The following is a 17976-nucleotide window of genomic DNA, read 5'->3' as shown; positions in this document are numbered from 1 at the left end:
TAAATGATCTTCTCAGAAGTCAAATCCACTTTGCATACATACCGAAGTGATTTCCGTCATCACCCATTATATACCTGTATTAGTTTGCTCTTGTTGCTGGAACAAATTACCATGAACCTAGGGGTTTAAAACAGCACATATTTATTATCTTACAGTTCTGGAGATTAGAAGGCTGAAACGGGTCTCGCTGAGCTAAAATGGAGGTATTGGCAGAGCTGCATTCCTTCTGGATGCTCCAGGGGAGAACCGGCTGCCTTGCTTTTTTCATCTTCTAGAAGCTGCCTGCACTCTTTGGCTCATGCTCTCTTCCTTCATCTTCAGAGCCAGCAGCGCAGCATTTTCAAATCTCGCTCTGACTCTGACTCCACCTTCTGTGGCCACATCTCCTTCGCTGACGCTGACCTTCCTCATCCCCCTTTCACTCATAAGAGTCCTTATGATTCCGTTGGGCCCACCTGGAGAATCCAGGCTCATCTCCCATTCTCAAGATCCTTAACTTGATCACGGCTGCAAGTTCCCTTTTGCCATGTAAGGCGACATACACACAGGGCCTGGGGAGTAGCGGGTGGACACCTTTGGGAAAGGGGCATTATTCTGCCTGCTGCAGTCCCCTATGGACTGATTTGGAGGCAGCAGATAAAAGCAGGCATTTTAGAATCACACAGGCCTGAATTTGAACTGTATCTCTGCCATTTACTGGCTGCATAACTTTAGGCAACTCGCTTAACTTCTCTGAACCTCTTTTCTTAAATCTAAAATGAGTGCAGTAATCCATTACTTGCCTCGCAGATTTGCTAAGAGTATTATACACCCAACAATAAACCACAATTCCCTGTCCCTCATTTTTGGAACACATTCTTTTTACAAGTGATTTTTTAAAAAATCTTTTTGTGGTTGTTGTTTTCCCAAAAGAAGGCCCCGATGGAGAGTGTACAGCGAGCTAAGTGGGCCTCTTGTCCGCTCGCTGCTGCCATCCAGCATGGCCCTCTCTGTCCTCTGCCAGCACCCAGGAAGCCCTCACAGTCTGACAGGATGAGCTCCTGGCTTGTCCTTCACCAAATGTCATGGTTTAATTCACTTATGAGCACTCCTTCCCCGGAGGACCGAGAGCAGACGGAGGACAGGCTGCGGAAGGTCACAGACATCATCATGACCCAGTGTGGTTTGCTCAGGTTTTCTGGGCTGCCCTCCGTGGGCCTCTGCCAGAGGCTGCTCCCCTTGGCTCCCTGCAGGCATTTCCCAGCGTGTACCCCTGGTTCATTCCCTGTCCCTTTCTCTGCCACACTTGGGTTACTGGCCTTGAGACAAGGAGATGGTAGAAAGGGCTCACACAAACCTGAACCGGATCCCCGTGTGGTCACTTCCTGGTGGTTGGCTTGAGCAGTGAGTTTGAGGTTTGTCATCCTCAGCACTCCAGCCTGAAAATGTAGGTGGCACTGTCTGCCACATCGGGCTGCTAAAAACAGAACGTTACGTGTGGAAATGAACAATGTGTGCAAAGACCCTTACATATGGTACATGCTTGATAAAACTCAGATCCCCCTGCTCTCTTGGAGAAGAGAGGAGCAATGAGGAGTAATATAAAATCTGTGGCATAGTGGGTGCCCAAGATGTGTGTTGGATGCGTGTTGAATGATTAGTTGCCCAAGGTAGCAGGGAGGAGAGAATTCTGACTCAAAATTTAGGCTCTTCTGACTACACGAGGTCCACTCCTTTATCTCCCCTCTCCCAAAGGGACCTCTTCTGCCAGGCTTCTTGGGAGAGGGTAAAGGGTACTGGTTAAGATGCAGACTCTGGGATCAGGCTACTGTGTTTAAATCCTAAGTGGTATCATTTACCAGCTGTGACCCTAGGCAAGTTACTTCTCTCTCTGAGCCTTGGTTTGCTTATCTGTACAATGAGGCTCAAATGGTACCTACTTCAAAGGTTGCTGTGAGGCTTAAAAGACTTACAGTGTGTAAGGTGCCTGCAATGGTCCTTGTCATGTAGGAAACTCTCTAAAAGTGGGGACTGTTATTATCCTTTCTTGCATCTTCATAAAGACAACCCTTTCCCTCCTCCTTCCTGTGTCACTCCCTGCTAAGCTTGCCAACTGCCCAGCCCTCTCTTACAAGGGAAAGGGTTTTCTTGGAGAATAGTGAGATCTCCATCCCCAGTAGAATTCAAGCAAAGCTCAAAAGACTGTCGCTTCAAGGTGTTGCGAGCAGATTCAGGCATAGAGTGTGAGGATAGACCTCAAATTGGTCTAACTCAAATTCTTGGGTTCTCTGATATTTCTCTGGGTTTAGTCACTACGAATATTTGTGGAGCTTTAGAAGCAGTTTCTATGTGGCATTCAACATGAAATTTCCTTGCCTGGAATGTGCTTGGAATAGTATTTCAAAGGACAGATAGAAGTTTTCACTTAAAATACTTGCAATGCAGCCTAGAGTCCTGCAGCCTTCAAGAGGAGTGTCTGTGACAGAAATCTGTGCAGGGTGCCCAGGGACAAAAAGAGGGAGGAGGCCAGGATGGGGGATGGAGTGGGTAGAAGAGAGTGGTTGGAGGATGGGGATGATAGTCTCTGTTCTTATTTATGGCCAGCTCTCTCTCCCCTACTATAATATATGCTTCTTGAAGGCAGGGACTTTATAAATATTCATCTCTGTGTTCCCAGCACTGTTTTCTCTCTCCAGCACAGAAAGGGGACTTGCTAAGTGCCCACTGAGCTCCAGGCCTGGCTGAGCAGCCCTGAAATCTGAGGTACCAGGCAGCTGCTTTCTTCTCCCCTCCTGTTTCCTCATCCGCCCTGTGGGGAGGTAATGATACCGAGTTACTACACACACCAGCTTGTTCCAGGGTTGAAAGATAGCAAATGCGGGGAGGTGTCAGCTGAGGCCATGGAGCCGATGTCCCCGGAGTCCTCAATCCATGGGTCCCAGCAGTCACACGAACCAGAATGTGAATCCAGCTGTCTGTCCGGGATTCCCCAGACCGACCATGCCGGGTGCTGAAGGGACAGCTCCCAGAACAGGGAGGGGCGGGGGGCGCGGCGCCAGGCGCCGAGGCTCCTCACTGAGGACCCCACCCAGCCCGATGCTGCCTGTCGGGACTCGCCCGCCGAGCGAGTCCGCAGCTGGCGATTCTGCCCGTCCAGAAAGAGCAGATGGGACCGCCAGGTCCCCGGAGGCTCTTAGGACCCTCTGCCTGACAACAATCTTGGAGAAATGAGGGACGGTGTCTCAGGGAGGGTATGGAGCCTGGCCTTGAAGAGGAATAGAGAGGAGCCCCAGCAGAGCGACCCCCACTCCCCCACGATCCCACACCCTCCACCTGGCCCTAGTCAGAGGAAGCAGGGACTGCCAGGCTGCGAGCTCCTGGGTCAGCCAGGGTAGGCTGTACCCGGGGTCGTAGGAGGTGATCCCTGAATGGGGAACGTTTGTCTCTTTGGGTTACTGACAGGAGCGTGTGTGCATGTGTGTGTGTGTGCTGACCTGTCTCTTTGTGTGTCTTACTCTGGAGGTTTTCTATTTAAGACTCCGACTTTCCGTGCGTCTAGTGTGAATTCTCGTGTGGGCGTCCTGTCGGGGTTTATGAGCGCACCTGTGTGGAGTCGCCTCGTGAGTTCGCCCTTGGTTTGAGCGTGTGAAAATCTCTTTGTTGTGTGGGTGTCGCAGGAATGAGCATCCTGTACTTGTGTGAGTCACTGATTCGCGTGCATGTCTGTCCGCGTGAACGTGGTCCCAGCGTGTCCCTCTTGCCGCGCTGTATGTTCTTCCTGGCGCTTAGCACCGCCTGGTACATTATGCGGTTTGTCTCCTCCCTTCTCAGAATGTCGGCGCCCCGAGGGCAGGACTTGCTTCATTTTGTTCACGGCGCTGTCCCCAGCACCGACGACGTGCTGGGCACCAGCGGGCACCCGATGTAATAGCGTGGAGTGAATGAAAGCTGCGTCCAATGTACGAGTGTCTCTCCGCTTGTGCAGTTAATCTCGGCGTGATGCTGTGTACGCGCGGTGTTGAGTGACTACGAGAATTTCTGGTGTATGTGTGTGTAGTTGATTTATAGTATGTACGAGCAGTGTGTTGTGTGCGCAAAATTATCTATGGTATGCATAAATGAGCCTGTGTGTCTCGGAAGCGTGTGTGTAATCGACTCTCGTGTGTGTGCCAGCATGTTTGTGCGTCTCTCACGTGTTTGTACGGCGTAATTGTCTGGTGTGCTAATACCAACCTGTGTGTGCCTCTGGAGCGTGTGTGTGTGAGCAAGTGTGTGCATGCACTAGGCTCCCACCCCTCCTCTCCTCGCGCCCTGCGCGGGGCCTGGGGGCGGGGAGCGGGGGTGCGGCGAGGGCACTGCGGTTCAGCTGCCCGCCCTCGGCGCTGCGGCTCCGACACGTCATCGTCCCTCCCCGCCCCCGCGGAGGTCCCCGCCTCCCGGTCCTTTGTAGCTGGCCGCTGCGCTCGGCCGACGGCCGCCCGGAGGCCCCGCCCCGGCCCGCCCCGGCCCCGCCTCGCGCCCCGCCCCGCCCCTCCCCGGGCCGCAGTAGCGCCTGGGCCGCCGCGGGCCCGCACCGAGCGCGGAGCGCGGCGCACGGCGGTGGCTAGGGCCACGGGCGGGCGGGAGCGCGTGCGGGCGGCCGGCCTTGGACCGGGATGGCGGACCGGCGGCGCGCGTGGAACACGGAGGACGACCTGCCCGTGTACCTGGCGCGGCCGGGCAGCGCGGCGCAGACCCCGCGCCAGAAGTACGGCGGCATGTTCGCCGCGGTGGAGGGCGCCTACGAGAACAAGACCATCGACTTCGACGCGTACAGCGTGGGCCGCCGCGGCTCGGCGCGCACGCCGCGCAGTGCTGGCCGGCTCGACGCGGTCGGCCTGCCGGGGCCCGGCGGCAGCGAGGACACTGCCAGCGACGTGAGCGAGCCCTCGGGCTCCGCTGTCAGCTCTCCAGGGGAGCGCGATGAGCGGCCGCCCGCACTGCGCATCCGCTGCCCCGCGCCCCGCGACCTGCCACTCGGCCGGGACAATGGCCAGGTACGCGCGCGGACCGGACGGGGGGCGGGGCACTCGGGGCCGCTGGGCATGGGGCAGCCCGAGGGCAGTATCCTGGCCTGAGTGCTGAGGCCGCTGCCACCAGACTTGGGAGAGCTACGAAAGGCCCCTCCCCCATCCCATCATACAAGAGGTTCGGAGAGGTTGTGCGACTCGGTCAGGGTCGGCCAGCATAGTCTTTGAGACTCCTATGGGTCCTCGCTGCTTTTCTGCAGTAAGGGAGAGCGAGGTTCTGAGAAGGGAAGTAAGTTGGCTAAAGCCGCCACATGGCCCCTTAAAACGTGAAGGGATCTCTGGGGTGAATTGAATCCAGGGATCCCCATTCTCTGCTTTATGAAAAGGAGGGGAGCTCCATTCTGCATTCGTCCATTCATCTATTCACTCACGAATTAGCAATTATAGAGCACCCACTGTGTACCGGGAGCTTGGAGAGGTTCAGTGAAACGCCTGTGGTCACACAGCTTAGAGCTGAGAGGAGCTTTCCCTGAGTGCTCCCTCTATGCTTTCCGGGGAAGGATTTGGTTGAAGATTTATTTAGATCCTTGGGCAGTTAGAACAGGAAACCGCTCCCCCCACCACCGACCTCTTTGGGGGACGCTCCTGAGTCCACGGCACGACGCCAGCGTGCTCACTTCACAGAGCAAGTTGGAGGTAGAGTGGGGATTTGAACCAGGGTCTCCAGCTTCCAAGACTTGGAGATTTTTTTCCCCCTAAAAGTCGGGGAGCATCAGGGAGAGGGAACGACAGGCCTTGGGCCCTACGGCTCTTCTCCCTTGAACTGGAAGTCACCAAGGCAGTGGGGGAGGACGGATGGATAGAAGGCACAGCTTTGGAATGTGTGGGCGGGTCAGGGCCAGGTGCCTGGAAAACAGAAGCGGGATCCCCCTAGGGCCTGCTGGCTGTCTGCTTAGCCCAGACCTTGGTGTCTGAGCGCTGCTGCGGTCCCAGATCCCCGGTAGGCACTGGGATCCCGGCTCAGCACCCCGTGTCCCCACCCCGGGCCAAAGTGGGCGACCGATTCCTTGTGAGAATTAAATCCGTTCATGCCGGTAGGTAGTGAGCATTCAATAAATGTTCGTTGTTGAGTTTTATTATCATCATTTTTATTAATCCTTTTCCCCTTAAGTGATATGAGACGCATAAAGTGAGCCGCGAGGAGGCAGAGCTTGATCCCGACAGAGACCCAAAAGGGCTTCCTGGAGGAGTGGGGGCTGGGTCGGCCTGTGGCTGCTAACGCAGCAGTGGGTCTCTTCCTGTCCCCATCCCCTCGCCAGAGGCTTTCTGTCCCCATAACTCAGGAACTCTCCATGGTCCTGAATCCGGCGCCCCGCGAGGAGGGTGTGTGCGGTGGGGGCGGGGGCGAAGGAGATACCGAGAGCGTCCCGTCTCCTTTTCCTACCCCTTCCTTGTCTCCCTCTGCCCACCTCCTTCCCTGATGGCCGACCTCGCTTGGGATCCAGGCTTCCGAGCCCGAGCGGGAGACTTCAGGGCTGCGGACAGAAAAGCCGGGGTCAGTAGCGGGGAACCCTGGTTTTCAGCCAAGGCACTTGGCCGTCTTGAGCCTCAGCTTCTCCATCTGTGAAATGGTGGGCATTCTTCTCCCAGCCTCCCTCAAGGCGTGCTGGAGTAGCAGGGAGGCGAAAGCGCTTTGTGCAAGGCCGGGAGCTGTCTGGAAGCGTGTCCCCAATGGCGCTGCGGTCAATGTCACCATCGCCAGTGTTAGTCCCGGGCTCTGCCTGGGCCGGCTCCGCAGCCGCGCCTTGGCACTGGGGATGCTAGTCGCCTCACCTCGCCCACCCCTCCTTCTTCTCCCCCTCTGGCCCTCTCGCCCCTTTCTCCATCGCATCTCGGGGACTGGACAAAAGGCGGCGCTTCGGCGCCCCGAAGGGCTCGCGGTCTCCCTTGGGGGGCGGGGGGGGGGGGTGGGAAGCGTTTTAGTGTCTGCAGACCGAGCGGCCACGGGGCTCGAGTTCTGGGGCGGGCCTCGCTGCTGCTGCGCTCTGCAGCCGGGGCCGGGGCCCTTCCCCCGCCCATAAAGCTCTTTCCTGGGGAGGGAGGAGGGGTTTCTGCGGCGCAGGCGCAGCATTTGCCACGGCCCAGGGCTGAGCGACTGCGGCGCTTTGTACCCGGGAGGTCTGCTTGGGAGCAGCGGTCTGTTTGGCCAGTCGCGGACTGGTGCCCCTCCCCCGGTAGCACGTGGTCTTGTCCCCAGTCCGGGAGCTTCCCTGTCCAGACTGACCCCTGGGGACGCCCTGGTGCGTAGAACATACGATTTCACAACGCTGAGGAAGGAAATGTAGGAGTCATGGGGAGGAGAGTGTCCCCACCAGCAATTTCCAGTCATCAACAAAGATTTAGGACCCCCGCTCAGAGCCGAGGCCGAATGAGTGTAGGGGAATGAGCTCTAGACAAGGCTGTAGGAACCTGGCTTCCAGATAGTGCCCTGCTGCAGCTAATATGCTTTGCACCTGGATATGGTTTCCCTCTGTAAGCCTCAATTTCCCACTTGTAAAATGGGAAGATTATGGCCTAGTGTTCCTGGAATACTAAGCTGCTTCTTTGTGGACCTACAACTTCGCTTACATTTTAAGGCTCAGGCATCTCTGGTCTCCTGTCCTGGACTGGGGGACTGGCTCCAGGTGGAGGTGGAGGTAAGGGCTTCAGGCCCCAACCTGCATGATGGGAGGGCTTTACCACACCTAGCATACCCTCCCCCGGGGGGGCATCTTGAAAGTAAAAAAAATAGGTCTTTTTACAGAGGCTGTGGGTTTGGATTTTGCAGGCAGAAAGTGAGGGGCAGGAAAGGTTGGCATCTTATTCTGCCTGGAGATTTGGGGCACCTGTCCAGTGTCGTGGGGGCTTGCTGGGGCTCCCCCCCCCCTTTCTCCCTCTTCCCTCTTTCCTCTCCTATCATGAGGAAAAAAGGCTGTGTCCTGGCCTGCTGCCCTCTTCTCCACAGGGCAACATCTGGGTCATGGGTGCCCCAGCTGGTGTGCGCTCTCCACTGGGAGTCAGGATGTCCTATTCCTCCCCCTGTCCTCCAGTCCCCCTCTGTCCCGGGGGCTACGGCAACCTTGGTGCCAATGGTCTGACCCTCCAAGCAATCACTGTCTGTTAGGCAAGACTCTGGTGGTGACCTGGTGGCCCAATGCTAGACCGCTGTGTGATGAGAGAGCTGCTCAGGGGGTAGAGCGGGGCAGCCATTCATTAGGGCTTTGCCTCTCCAGGCCCTACTGCAGCTGCTCGGCCTGGCAGGGAAGGTCCTGCTGAGCCCTCAGGGAGGCTGGCTGAATGATGGAGGTGGGGAGGGTGGCAGGGAAAGGCTTTATCGAGAACCCATTGGAGATGAGCCTGGGAGAATGGGTAAACTTTTGTCTGGGGTAGGATATTCAGGGAGAGGGTATAGCTTGAATAAAAGCTTGGAGCTGGAGATGGAACGGGGGTTGGTCTATTCAGGAAATGGCGCGGCAGATGGACAAACGGAGGCTGTGGAACGAGAGGCCGGAGGGGGGCGATCGCTGAGCCTGATCTTGGAGGGCCTTGAACACTCAGCAGCTTGGGCGGATCCCCGGCACCCGGCCCACATCCCCCCTCCCCAGGCAGATGTTGGGGGAGGCCCGCAGACGCGGGGCCGCACACCTGTGGCGCTGCCCGCGGGCTCTGCCTGCGCATCCGAACACCGTCTCTGGCTTCTAAAAGAACCCTGAGGACCAGCCCCTCCCAAGCGCGAGAGCGAGGCCGGGGCCCAGCTGAGGGCGTGTGCGCAGGGCGGGGGTCGGCGGGGCTGGGCGGCTGGGGGGGCGGGGGGCGGAGTGGGGGGATCGGAAGGGAAGCGCTTCCTGGTTCGAGCCGAGAGGGGCGAATCCGGCTCTGCTCCGCGCCGCCGGGAGGAGCTGTCTGTCTGCAGCCCCCTCCTCCCGCCCTCGCCTCTCCCTCCTCCTCCCGCCCTCCTCCGAGCCGGGCGGTGCTGGCAGCCGGAGCGGCGGCGGCGGGCGGGCCGAGCAGCCGGGGCAGCGAGCGTGTGGGCAGCGCGGGCGGCGAGCCTCCGTCCCTCTCTTCACCCTCCCGGGCCTTTGTCGCCGCGCCCGCGGAGAGCGGGACCGAGCGAGCGCCGGACAGAGCGAAAGACAGCCCCACAGGTCCACCGGCCGGGCGGAGGGCGCCAGAGGGGCCATGTCCTACCAGGGCAAGAAAAGCATTCCGCACATCACGGTAGGCCGGGCCCCAGCCCCTCTGCTCTTTGCGGAGGGGGCGGAGGGGAGTCGCCACCAGGGTCGGGATCCGTGGGGGGGACGGCAGGGGCGTCCCCCGAGGCTTCCTGCGTCGCGGCGGGTGGGGCGGGGCCGGTCTCGGCTTTGCAGCCCCCTCCCCCCAGCCTCTGGGGACAATGCGGAGGGGGAGGGAGAGCCCCGCTCGGCTGGGCGGGGCTGGAGCCTCGGGTCCCTCTCCCCTCGGGCTTGCAGCCCCCTCCCCGCCGCGGGATGTGCCAGAGGATGGCGTGGACAGGCAGGATGCGGAGCTGAACAAAAGAGGGAGGGGCGCGGGGTCCGAACTCCCTCCCTCCGGCCCTGGAGCGGAGCCTCCCGCGCGCGGCCTCCGCACTGTCCAGCTCTTGCACCTCGCGGTCGAGTTCCTTCCTGGCCAGAGGAAGGAGAAAGATCGACCACTGCCCCAACTCCCCGCCCGTACTGATGGGGTGGAAGTCTGGACCTAGAGACAGCGCCATGATGGAGGCGCCCCTCCCATTCCTCACCGCAGCTAAAAATAACCTGATGGGGCAGCGCTGGCGGCTGTGGCCCGGGAAGGGTTAACACCGGGGGGTGGGGACGGTAGTGGGGGCTGAGCATTCCGCTGTGTCCCTGGGTGTGGCCGGAAACAAAGGATCCCAGGTCTTTACGCTTTGTCTTGCGGTGGGAGCTGGGGGTCTATCCTTTCGGAGACCTGGCCTCCACCTCATTCCTTGCCTGGCGCCAGAGTGCACCCAAATCATTCTTGAGGGATGTGGACCACAGGTGCTCGGGAAGCCCTTGGTTCTTGGGTGGTGGAAGATGGCGATGGAGCAGCCAGGTGCTAGGGGGCGAGATTCTGGACTTGATGGAATCCTCCAGGGTGTTGCCTGAGGTCTGAGGACAGGAGACCCAGCATCCTCATTTACCCAGAATCCAGGCTCAGGGACCGCCTCAGGGCACCTGCAGGAGGGCAGCCTTGGGTAGGCAGAGGGAGCCAACACTTCCCTCTCACCTGCCCAGGTAATGCACACGGTGTTTTATTGAATCTGCTCAATAAATCCTTTGAGGGAGGCAGTGTCCACATAAAGCTCCCAGAGGCTGGAGCACTGGCTGGGGGTGCAGGTGAGAGGAAGATTGGGAGGGAACGGGGCCCCCTGCCTCCCCAGAACAGCCCTGCATCCTGCCCAACTCTGGGCTGAGTCTTCCCTTCCCTAGAAAACCCCTCCTGGGCCCAGCTTGAGGTCTTGTGCACAGACCTTGGCTGAGTTGCCATCCAGAGGAGTGACTCCCAAAGGTCGGGCCCACCCTCTACCCATCTCTAATCCCTGCCCTCTGAGCCGCAGGGGTAAGTGGCCAGTCTGCAGTTGGCTAGGAATCAATGGAAGGAATGTGGTTGTCCCAAGTTAGGCAGTGTGGGAGGAAAGTACCAGGATATTTGTATGAGCAGGTCCCTGCACTGGGACTCTAACCCTGCTCCCCAGGGGAACTGAGGCAGGTGATGGGGTGGGGTGATGCAGTGACTGATGATTCGGGAGCCTTGGGCCCTTTGTGACTGTGGCGCCCGGCGGGTCTGTGCCCCTCTCAGAACTCTAGTTTCCAGAAGGAGGTTTAGCAAGATGGTCTTTGAGGCAGGTCTGTGGGAATGGTGCCCCCGAGTTGTACGGTTCTCGTCTGCACAGCCGCAGCAGACGCCCTGCCCCCTGGCTGTGGCCCTCTGGAGTGGGAATGCACTGCCCAGGCTTTTGCACCAGACGGATCTGGGTGTATGTCTCTGCTCTGCCTCTTCTCTGAGCCTCCGTGCTGATATGCAATGTGGGCCTAACATTGGCTGCTTCAGAGGACCCTCGAGCGTCCAAGAGGACCCTGGTAAAGCACTCACTGTGTGTTAGATGCCTAGTGAGGGCTTCAGAACTGCTATCTGATCCTGCTGCTTTAGTCCTTTGTGCGAAGCACCAAGTCAATCCGTGTGTAAAAGAGAATCAGATGGAGTGGTTCCAACAGCATCAACTGCATGGGGGGGGGGGGGCGGGAGGGACACCGACAATCATGCTTAGCTCCTGGGAAAGAGGCCCTGGATGAAGCACTTGTGTTTCATTTGGTCCACGTAGCCCATGCTGGCCAGCAAGATTTGTGGTTTAGAGGAGAAACAACGAACCAGAGAGGACGGACTTGGATGGAGCTCCTTGTAGGACCCTCAGCTTCCTGAGGGCCTCTTGCTGATCACGTAGATGTTGTGACGGGAAGCAGAATGCCTTTACATGAATGGGAGGGCATTGTGGCTTTCCAAACGCTGCACCCTTAACTGTTCCATAGCACTCATCTGGTAAGTTAGTAATAATAATAAGCACCTGGTCTGTGCCGGGCAGGCGCTGGGTGCTAGGGAAAGTGGGAAGGAGATGGGCTGACCCTCGCCCTCCCAGAGTTTAGCAAGGACTGACATTTTGGCCTGAAATTGCAACGAAGCCTGGGGGGTGTGATAAGAGGAAGCACAGAAGGCTAGAGGAGAGCAGAGCAGGGACACCCACCTTGTCCTGGGAGGGGATGGAGGGGGCTCCAGACGCAACAGAGTATGCCGTGCTGGAGAAACGGAAGGAAGCATTGTGGGAACCCAACCTCTGCTTCCAAGGGCGGTTTCTCCCTGCAGTTAGAGCAAATGCTGAAGACGATTAGGACGTTTTTGGCGGCCACGGTGTGTGTGGCCTCTGGAGGGAACTGGGGGCTTGACAAAGGACCAAAATACAGCTCTCAGCTGCATCCCCGGGGCCCCACCTGCTTGATGTTGGGTCACTCTGTGCCCCTGTGAGCCTCGGCTTCCTCATCTGAATGGTGAGGATAGGGTCCCAGCTTTGCCAGTGAATTCAGAGATCAGAGTGTGAGAGAGTACTACCCCAGCAGAGGAGAAAGGGTGTCCCAGGCAGGCGCAGTGTGGACAAAGACAGGGGACAGCTGAATTCTGAGAACATTCTACTCAGGTTGATGATGAACCTGTGTCTTTTCCTCTTTTCTCCACCTCACCCTTCTTCTGAAATAATAGAGTAGCCTGGTAGAGAAGAGGGAAAAAGGAGAAACACTTGGCTTCAGCCCTAAGGATTGTTTAAAATATTTATAAAGCTGTCTTTCATGCGTGGCTTTTTAAAAACTTAATGGCACAGCTGGGGATTAACTTAGCCAAAGCTGTTATGGTGCGGGCTATGGCGGTTGAGTTGAACATCCCGGGGGTGGCTCTGAGCAAACCAAGGCATGTGGCTTCATGGCCCTGGGAAGCTCTTGGCTCCCAGCAGAACCACCGAAGGGGGCTCCTATTCAATTGTGGGGGACACAAGAGTGTCTGTATTAGATCAAACAGTAAAGGTGAGCAGGGAAGAAAGAGGTCATTAAATAAAAAATCACATCAGACTGAATTAGTTTCTCTAAGGTACGAATATGCAAAAAGCGTGTGAGGCCTGGTAAGCTTCATCCCGAGGGGGACATTTGCCCATCTATAGACATTCAGTTTACTTCCCTGCCTTTTTACACAAAGGATTTGAGATGTCTACAGTGATTTGTCAGGCACATAGTGAAATCAGATGGGAGGAGAGTACCAGGACTGAGGATCCGGGAAGAGCAGGGAACAAACCTGCAGGATCCGGACCCCTGGAGGCAGGTGACTGGACCTCTGATGCTGATCCGGAGCTCCTGTCATCCAGGGCGAAGAAGCAGACACCCTCAGTTAGGTCTAGTTCATGATCAGAGAGGGAGAAGTGGAGCATATTCTTAGGGGGAAAATTATTTTGGTTAAACTAAATTCCTACAAAGTGTTTAAGAGGGGATAAAAGTGATACTTGCTTGTGACATCTTCCATAACATAACTCTGCCAGCTTAGCCCTGAATGGCTGTTTCTTGTAATGACCTTGGCCAAGACTGCACACATGGAAACATGTGACGTGACATAGGTGAACGTGCCTGGCACATAGGGAGTGGCTAACAGACGATGGTTCCCATCTCCACGGTTCAGGCTCTCTGAGGAGATGAAAATTCAGAATGGCAGGTAATCAGTGAGTGTTAATCGCATATCTGTTCCGTTCCTTGAACTGTGCAAGGTGTGATGGGCAGTTAAAAATACATATTTCATGATCCTGACCTTAACAGGCTTACCATCTAAGTGGCAAAGTGCACACACATGGAGCAACTTAAAAGTGATGAAAGGGTGAACTGTGGGATAGGGCACAGGTGTTGGAGGAGCTCAGAGAAGGGAGGACTCAGCATTGGCAGAAGCAATAGGGGGTGGCCTCTTGGGGCTTGGGGGATGGCACGAGCTAGATGATGAAGGATTTGATAGGTGGGGACAAGGGAAGAGCATGCCAGGCAAGTGGAATAGCATGGACAGGACCTGGACTGGGCATGAATATGGTCAGAAGAGAGTGAGGAGTTTAAAATCAGAGGGTGAGGAACTTGAAATAAATTGGAGGGGGTGGGGTGGGGCATGGTAGGGGGCATTCTACCAGGCTTTGGAAGTCGGGCAGAGTGCATCCAAGGTGATGGAAATAACACATGGGCTCTAAACCTGACTCAAATGCAAATGGGATATTTGATCTTGGGCAAGTCAGTTCCTCTCCCTGGGCCTCAGTTTCCTTTTCTTTACAGAGTTGGATGAGGTAATTCAGAACCAAGTTATTGGACACTCTGACTTTATTCTGTGCATAGTAGGAACTCATTGGAAGTTCTTGAGCTGGGAGGATGGGATGATAAAGGCAGCGTGTAAGAATGTGGATCCTGAAGCCAGACTCTGGGTTTGAATCCTAGCTGTTCCACTTACTAGCTGTGTAATTTGGGCAAGTCACTTATTCTTTCTATGTAGCAGTTTTGTCATTTGTAAAATGGTGTAACAATAATAATACTCTATAAGGTTTTTTACCAAGAATTAAGTGACTGAATGTGTGTAACATGCTTAGAATAGCGCCTGCACAGAGTATATGCTCCAGGGTTAGCTGCTATTATCCTTCCTGTGGGATGGCGTGTTGGTCATCTTTGTTCCATAGCAAACAAACAATCCCAAAGTCTTAATAGTTGTCAATGACATACATTTTGTTCTTGCTTATGCTACATGAGGGCCTTGGATTGGCTGTAGCTTTGCTCCTGGCTGCTGGTGAACAGTGGTTCTGCTCCTTGTATCTCCTCACCTTGACACCTAGGCTGGAGGAGCAGAGGATGGAAGCACAAGAGACTGGTAGCAACTGAGATGCCTTTAAGAACTTCTGCTTAGCTATGGCACATTTCATGTCTGCTCATAGTCCATTGGCCAAGGCAAGTCACATGATCAAGGCCTAAATCAGTGGGCAGAAGCCAAATGTTAGTCTTCCTGGGAGAGGAGGATTAAATGTGCAAGTTCTGGCACGTGAGAAATACTAAGAAACACCTGTTGGAGCTGATAATGAGGTGGTCAGGAAGTATAGGGGGTGAGTTTGAAAGAAAATGCCTGCATTGGTTCTTAGGTTGAATTGGAGTTGGGAATGAGCACCAAGTTGGAGTGTCTCACTGAGCAATTAGAAGCACAGATTGGAATGAGGATGAGAGGCAAGGGCCAGAAATAAAGATTAGGAACCCATGTACAAGAGGCACTGGTAGAAGATAGAAAATGCAAGATGTTCCAGCACCCAGTGGTTCTCAGCCCATGTGCTGTGAGCACAGCGGTGTACTGAAAAAAATCCTGTGCAGGTGTGCTGCTAAATTTTGATTGGTATTTAACGTTTATGGTTGCTACAACCAAATCTACAAACTGTTCTAATAACATCTCTCAGGTGGAGCTCTGAGCACTCACCAACAGAGCAGTGTTAAATAGAATCTCATTTTTTGTGAGTAAAAGGAAGCTCCTGCCATGGAAAGTAACATCAAAAGCCTTTGCCTCTTGAGCATATAAGAGAACAAGTCAGGGCAGTGGACAGCGCCATGGTGCTGAAAACTAAGCAAGTGCAATTAAGGAGCCGGTTAAAGGCCCCGTGATACAGACATAGTCACACTCTAGTAGGGATGGCACGGTCATGATTGCTGACTTATTTTGTGTTGTTTTAGGTTTTTTAATCCCTTCAAGAATGCTGCAAATTTTTATACTATTTGCCAGCATGTTCTGAACACAGAAAGGTTGAGATTTATTGTCTTAGAGATGCACAGACCAAATCATAACTTTGAGTAAGAAAAGACAGCTCTGAATTGGTGTTGGTGGTTTGTGAAATGGAGTGGGATCTAGGACGCTTCATAGAGAGGCTGGTCTAGAAAACAAGAGCAAGCAGGTAAAAGGGGGGAAGTGAGGCTGTGGACATATGAGGTTGCAGCTCCCCCCTCCTTCCTTGGGCCTGTGCCCCAGGCACCTGGGACATTCTCCCTGACCAGGCTCACCCTCTCTGGCCCTTTGCACTTGTATAAGCTATGCCCACTCCTCATGGAGAATCCCTCCCCTGCGGCTGGGAATTGTGAGCACTGCTGCCTCGGTAACATTGTTTGTCCACTTGACTGTGAACCCTTGGAGCACTGGGGCCATGTTTGATTCTCCTTGGCATCTCCTCAGGAGCACTCTTGTGCACTGATGACTCATAGTGGGGACTCCATGCTGTAGGAGTGGATGAAGGAAGCCCAGATTGCAGACTGTGCTTCATTGTTGAGTGAGGGTTTGGCCACTCCTACGCTTGACGTTCCTTAGCAAATGTCCTATCCATGGATTTAGCATATAGGTAGTTACCATCTAGAAGGTGAGGGTGGCATGAAGGGTTTTTGGAGCTAAAAAAAAAAAGGACCTCCAAAATGGTACTACGGCAGTGGGGAGAGGGCAGATCTGGTTTATTAGTGGGCCACTGCATTTCGCAGTGAAAAGCAAGGTTTTACAAGAGGAATCCTCCATATTTACATCAGATCATAAAATTACACATCTCCCCAAGGCCTTGACTGACTAATGACTTGGGGTCAATTCCACAGGAAGACTCATGGATTTGACGCAGATTTGCATTGAGCAAACAGGTGTCTGGTTGAGATTTTGAACCCGTCCCCAGAGATACTGCCAGGTACTTTATATCCACCCTATTCAGAGACCCTGAGGGCCTGAGCCCTGATAAAGTCTCAGCAAATATTTGATTTATACAACCTCAAAGTCAAAAGGAACCTTTTAAGTTATGTACAATTTTCCACATGGAGGCGGGAAATAGTGTCCATTGCTTCTTCCCCACCCCCCCCATCTCCCCTCTAGTGTAAGAATTCCAAACCCTCTCCTTGGATACCTCCAGTGACAGAGAGATCACCACTTTACACAGCAGCCTGCTTTACTCTCGGACAGCTCCGTTGTTGGAAAGCCCTTCTGTCTGTGGGTCAGATTCTGCCTCTTGCTCTACTTTTGCACTCAGAACTTTCACAGGTTCTTTCTTCTTCCACGTGGATAGTCCCAGAGGCTCTGGAAGGTAGTTCTCAGTTGCCTAACACTCCTTTTCCCAAACAGCCCCAGTTCTTTATTCCTCATCTAGCACAATTTCTAGGTACAATGTTTGGATTTGTCTTTCCTTTCCTTTCCTTCATTTTTCTTTTTTGGTATGCTTTATTTCTGGATGTTCAGAGCAAAATGGATCCAAAATAAAACTTTAGTTATTGGGCATCTTTTAAACTGGTTTAAAAACTTTCTGGGGTCCTAGCCTCCTTTGAGAAGCTGATAAAAGCAATGGGCACTTTTTCCTGCTTCCTCAAATGCATGAACACTGAACATTTGGCATCAAACATTGGAATTTGTAGGCCAGTGTTCAGTGTATGGAGTGCTTTTACGTATTATCCTAAGTAATCCTGTGAAGTAGGTACTTCGATTAGTTCCACTGACAGATGAGGAAACTGAGGCACACAGAGGTTAAGTATCTTGCCACAGGTCACCCAGCCAAGACACTGTGTGGGAATAAGCTGTGGTTTCTGGTGTGAAGATCTAATAGTCTCCTGGGAGAAATAGATATATTAAAATGAGGTGGAAGATGAAGCGTCATGAAGTCGTGAGACAATGCTAATCAGAGGTGCGAGCCTCATGCTGTGGGTACAGGGGTGACCGCATGTTTCTGGAGCCAGGACACTGTGCCTGACGGGGTGCCTTGGAAATCAGTGGGCAGAGCAGGTGTGGCAGGAAATCCAGGCAGCAGGAAGGCGCAGCAGTGTGCAATGCAGTTTAGGGAGCCAGAGCGTGGTGTGAGTAGACAAATATGGTGGCACAAGGCTGGGAGAGGGGAGGGGTCAGGCCTGGAAGAGCCTAGAGGGCATACTTTGTCCTACGCATGAGGACAAGCTGGTGACGGGTTTTAAGGAGAGGCTAGGGCAGGTGCAGTGGGAGGTGGAAGTGAGCAGGGTAGGCGAAGGTTTCTGGAGCAGACGCTGCAGGATCTAGGGAAGAGTTGGGTGTCCGGTGTGAGAGGTTAGAGGGAAGCTGAAGGTGGAGCTGAATGAGATCTAGCTCTCCAGGTTGCAAGGACTTTCCAAAATCAGGCACTGTCGTGATGCTGTCCGCGTGTTTAATTCATTTAACTTTCACTGCAGCCCACTGCATTACAGATGGGAAACTGAAGCACAGAGAGCGGAACTTGCCTGAGGCACCCGGTTAGTGAGCCTGAGGCCAGGTTAGAACTCAGGCCGTCTGCCTCTGCACCCATGTCCTTAACCAGCAGGTCACACTGTCAAGTCACTGTGAAAACACCTGGCCTGCAGGGGGTGTTGCCAACGTTCAT

General features: G+C 54.6%; 1 protein-coding gene across 2 annotated transcripts in view; it reads left to right on the top strand.

Annotated features, from left to right (window-relative positions):
• Positions 1-4519: 4519 nt before the first annotated feature.
• The window catches only part of CRMP1 (collapsin response mediator protein 1), a 72306-nt gene continuing 58849 nt past the window's right edge, over positions 4520-17976 (top strand). The window contains exon 1 of one of the 2 annotated variants that reach the window (XM_014843265.3): positions 4520-5015. In XM_014843265.3, coding sequence (XP_014698751.2) covers positions 4635-5015 — 381 coding nt within the window. In that variant the 5' untranslated portion in view covers positions 4520-4634. Of the gene's footprint in view, positions 5016-8993; positions 9246-17976 lie in introns of those variants that run through there. The other variant, XM_044767854.2, reaches the window with a different exon arrangement.

The sequence above is a fragment of the Equus asinus genome, chromosome 3, assembly GCF_041296235.1.
Source record: "Equus asinus isolate D_3611 breed Donkey chromosome 3, EquAss-T2T_v2, whole genome shotgun sequence".
NCBI lineage: Eukaryota > Metazoa > Chordata > Mammalia > Perissodactyla > Equidae > Equus > Equus asinus.
The sequence above is the reverse complement of the archived record's forward strand: the minus strand, read 5'-3'. Positions and strand labels throughout refer to the sequence as shown.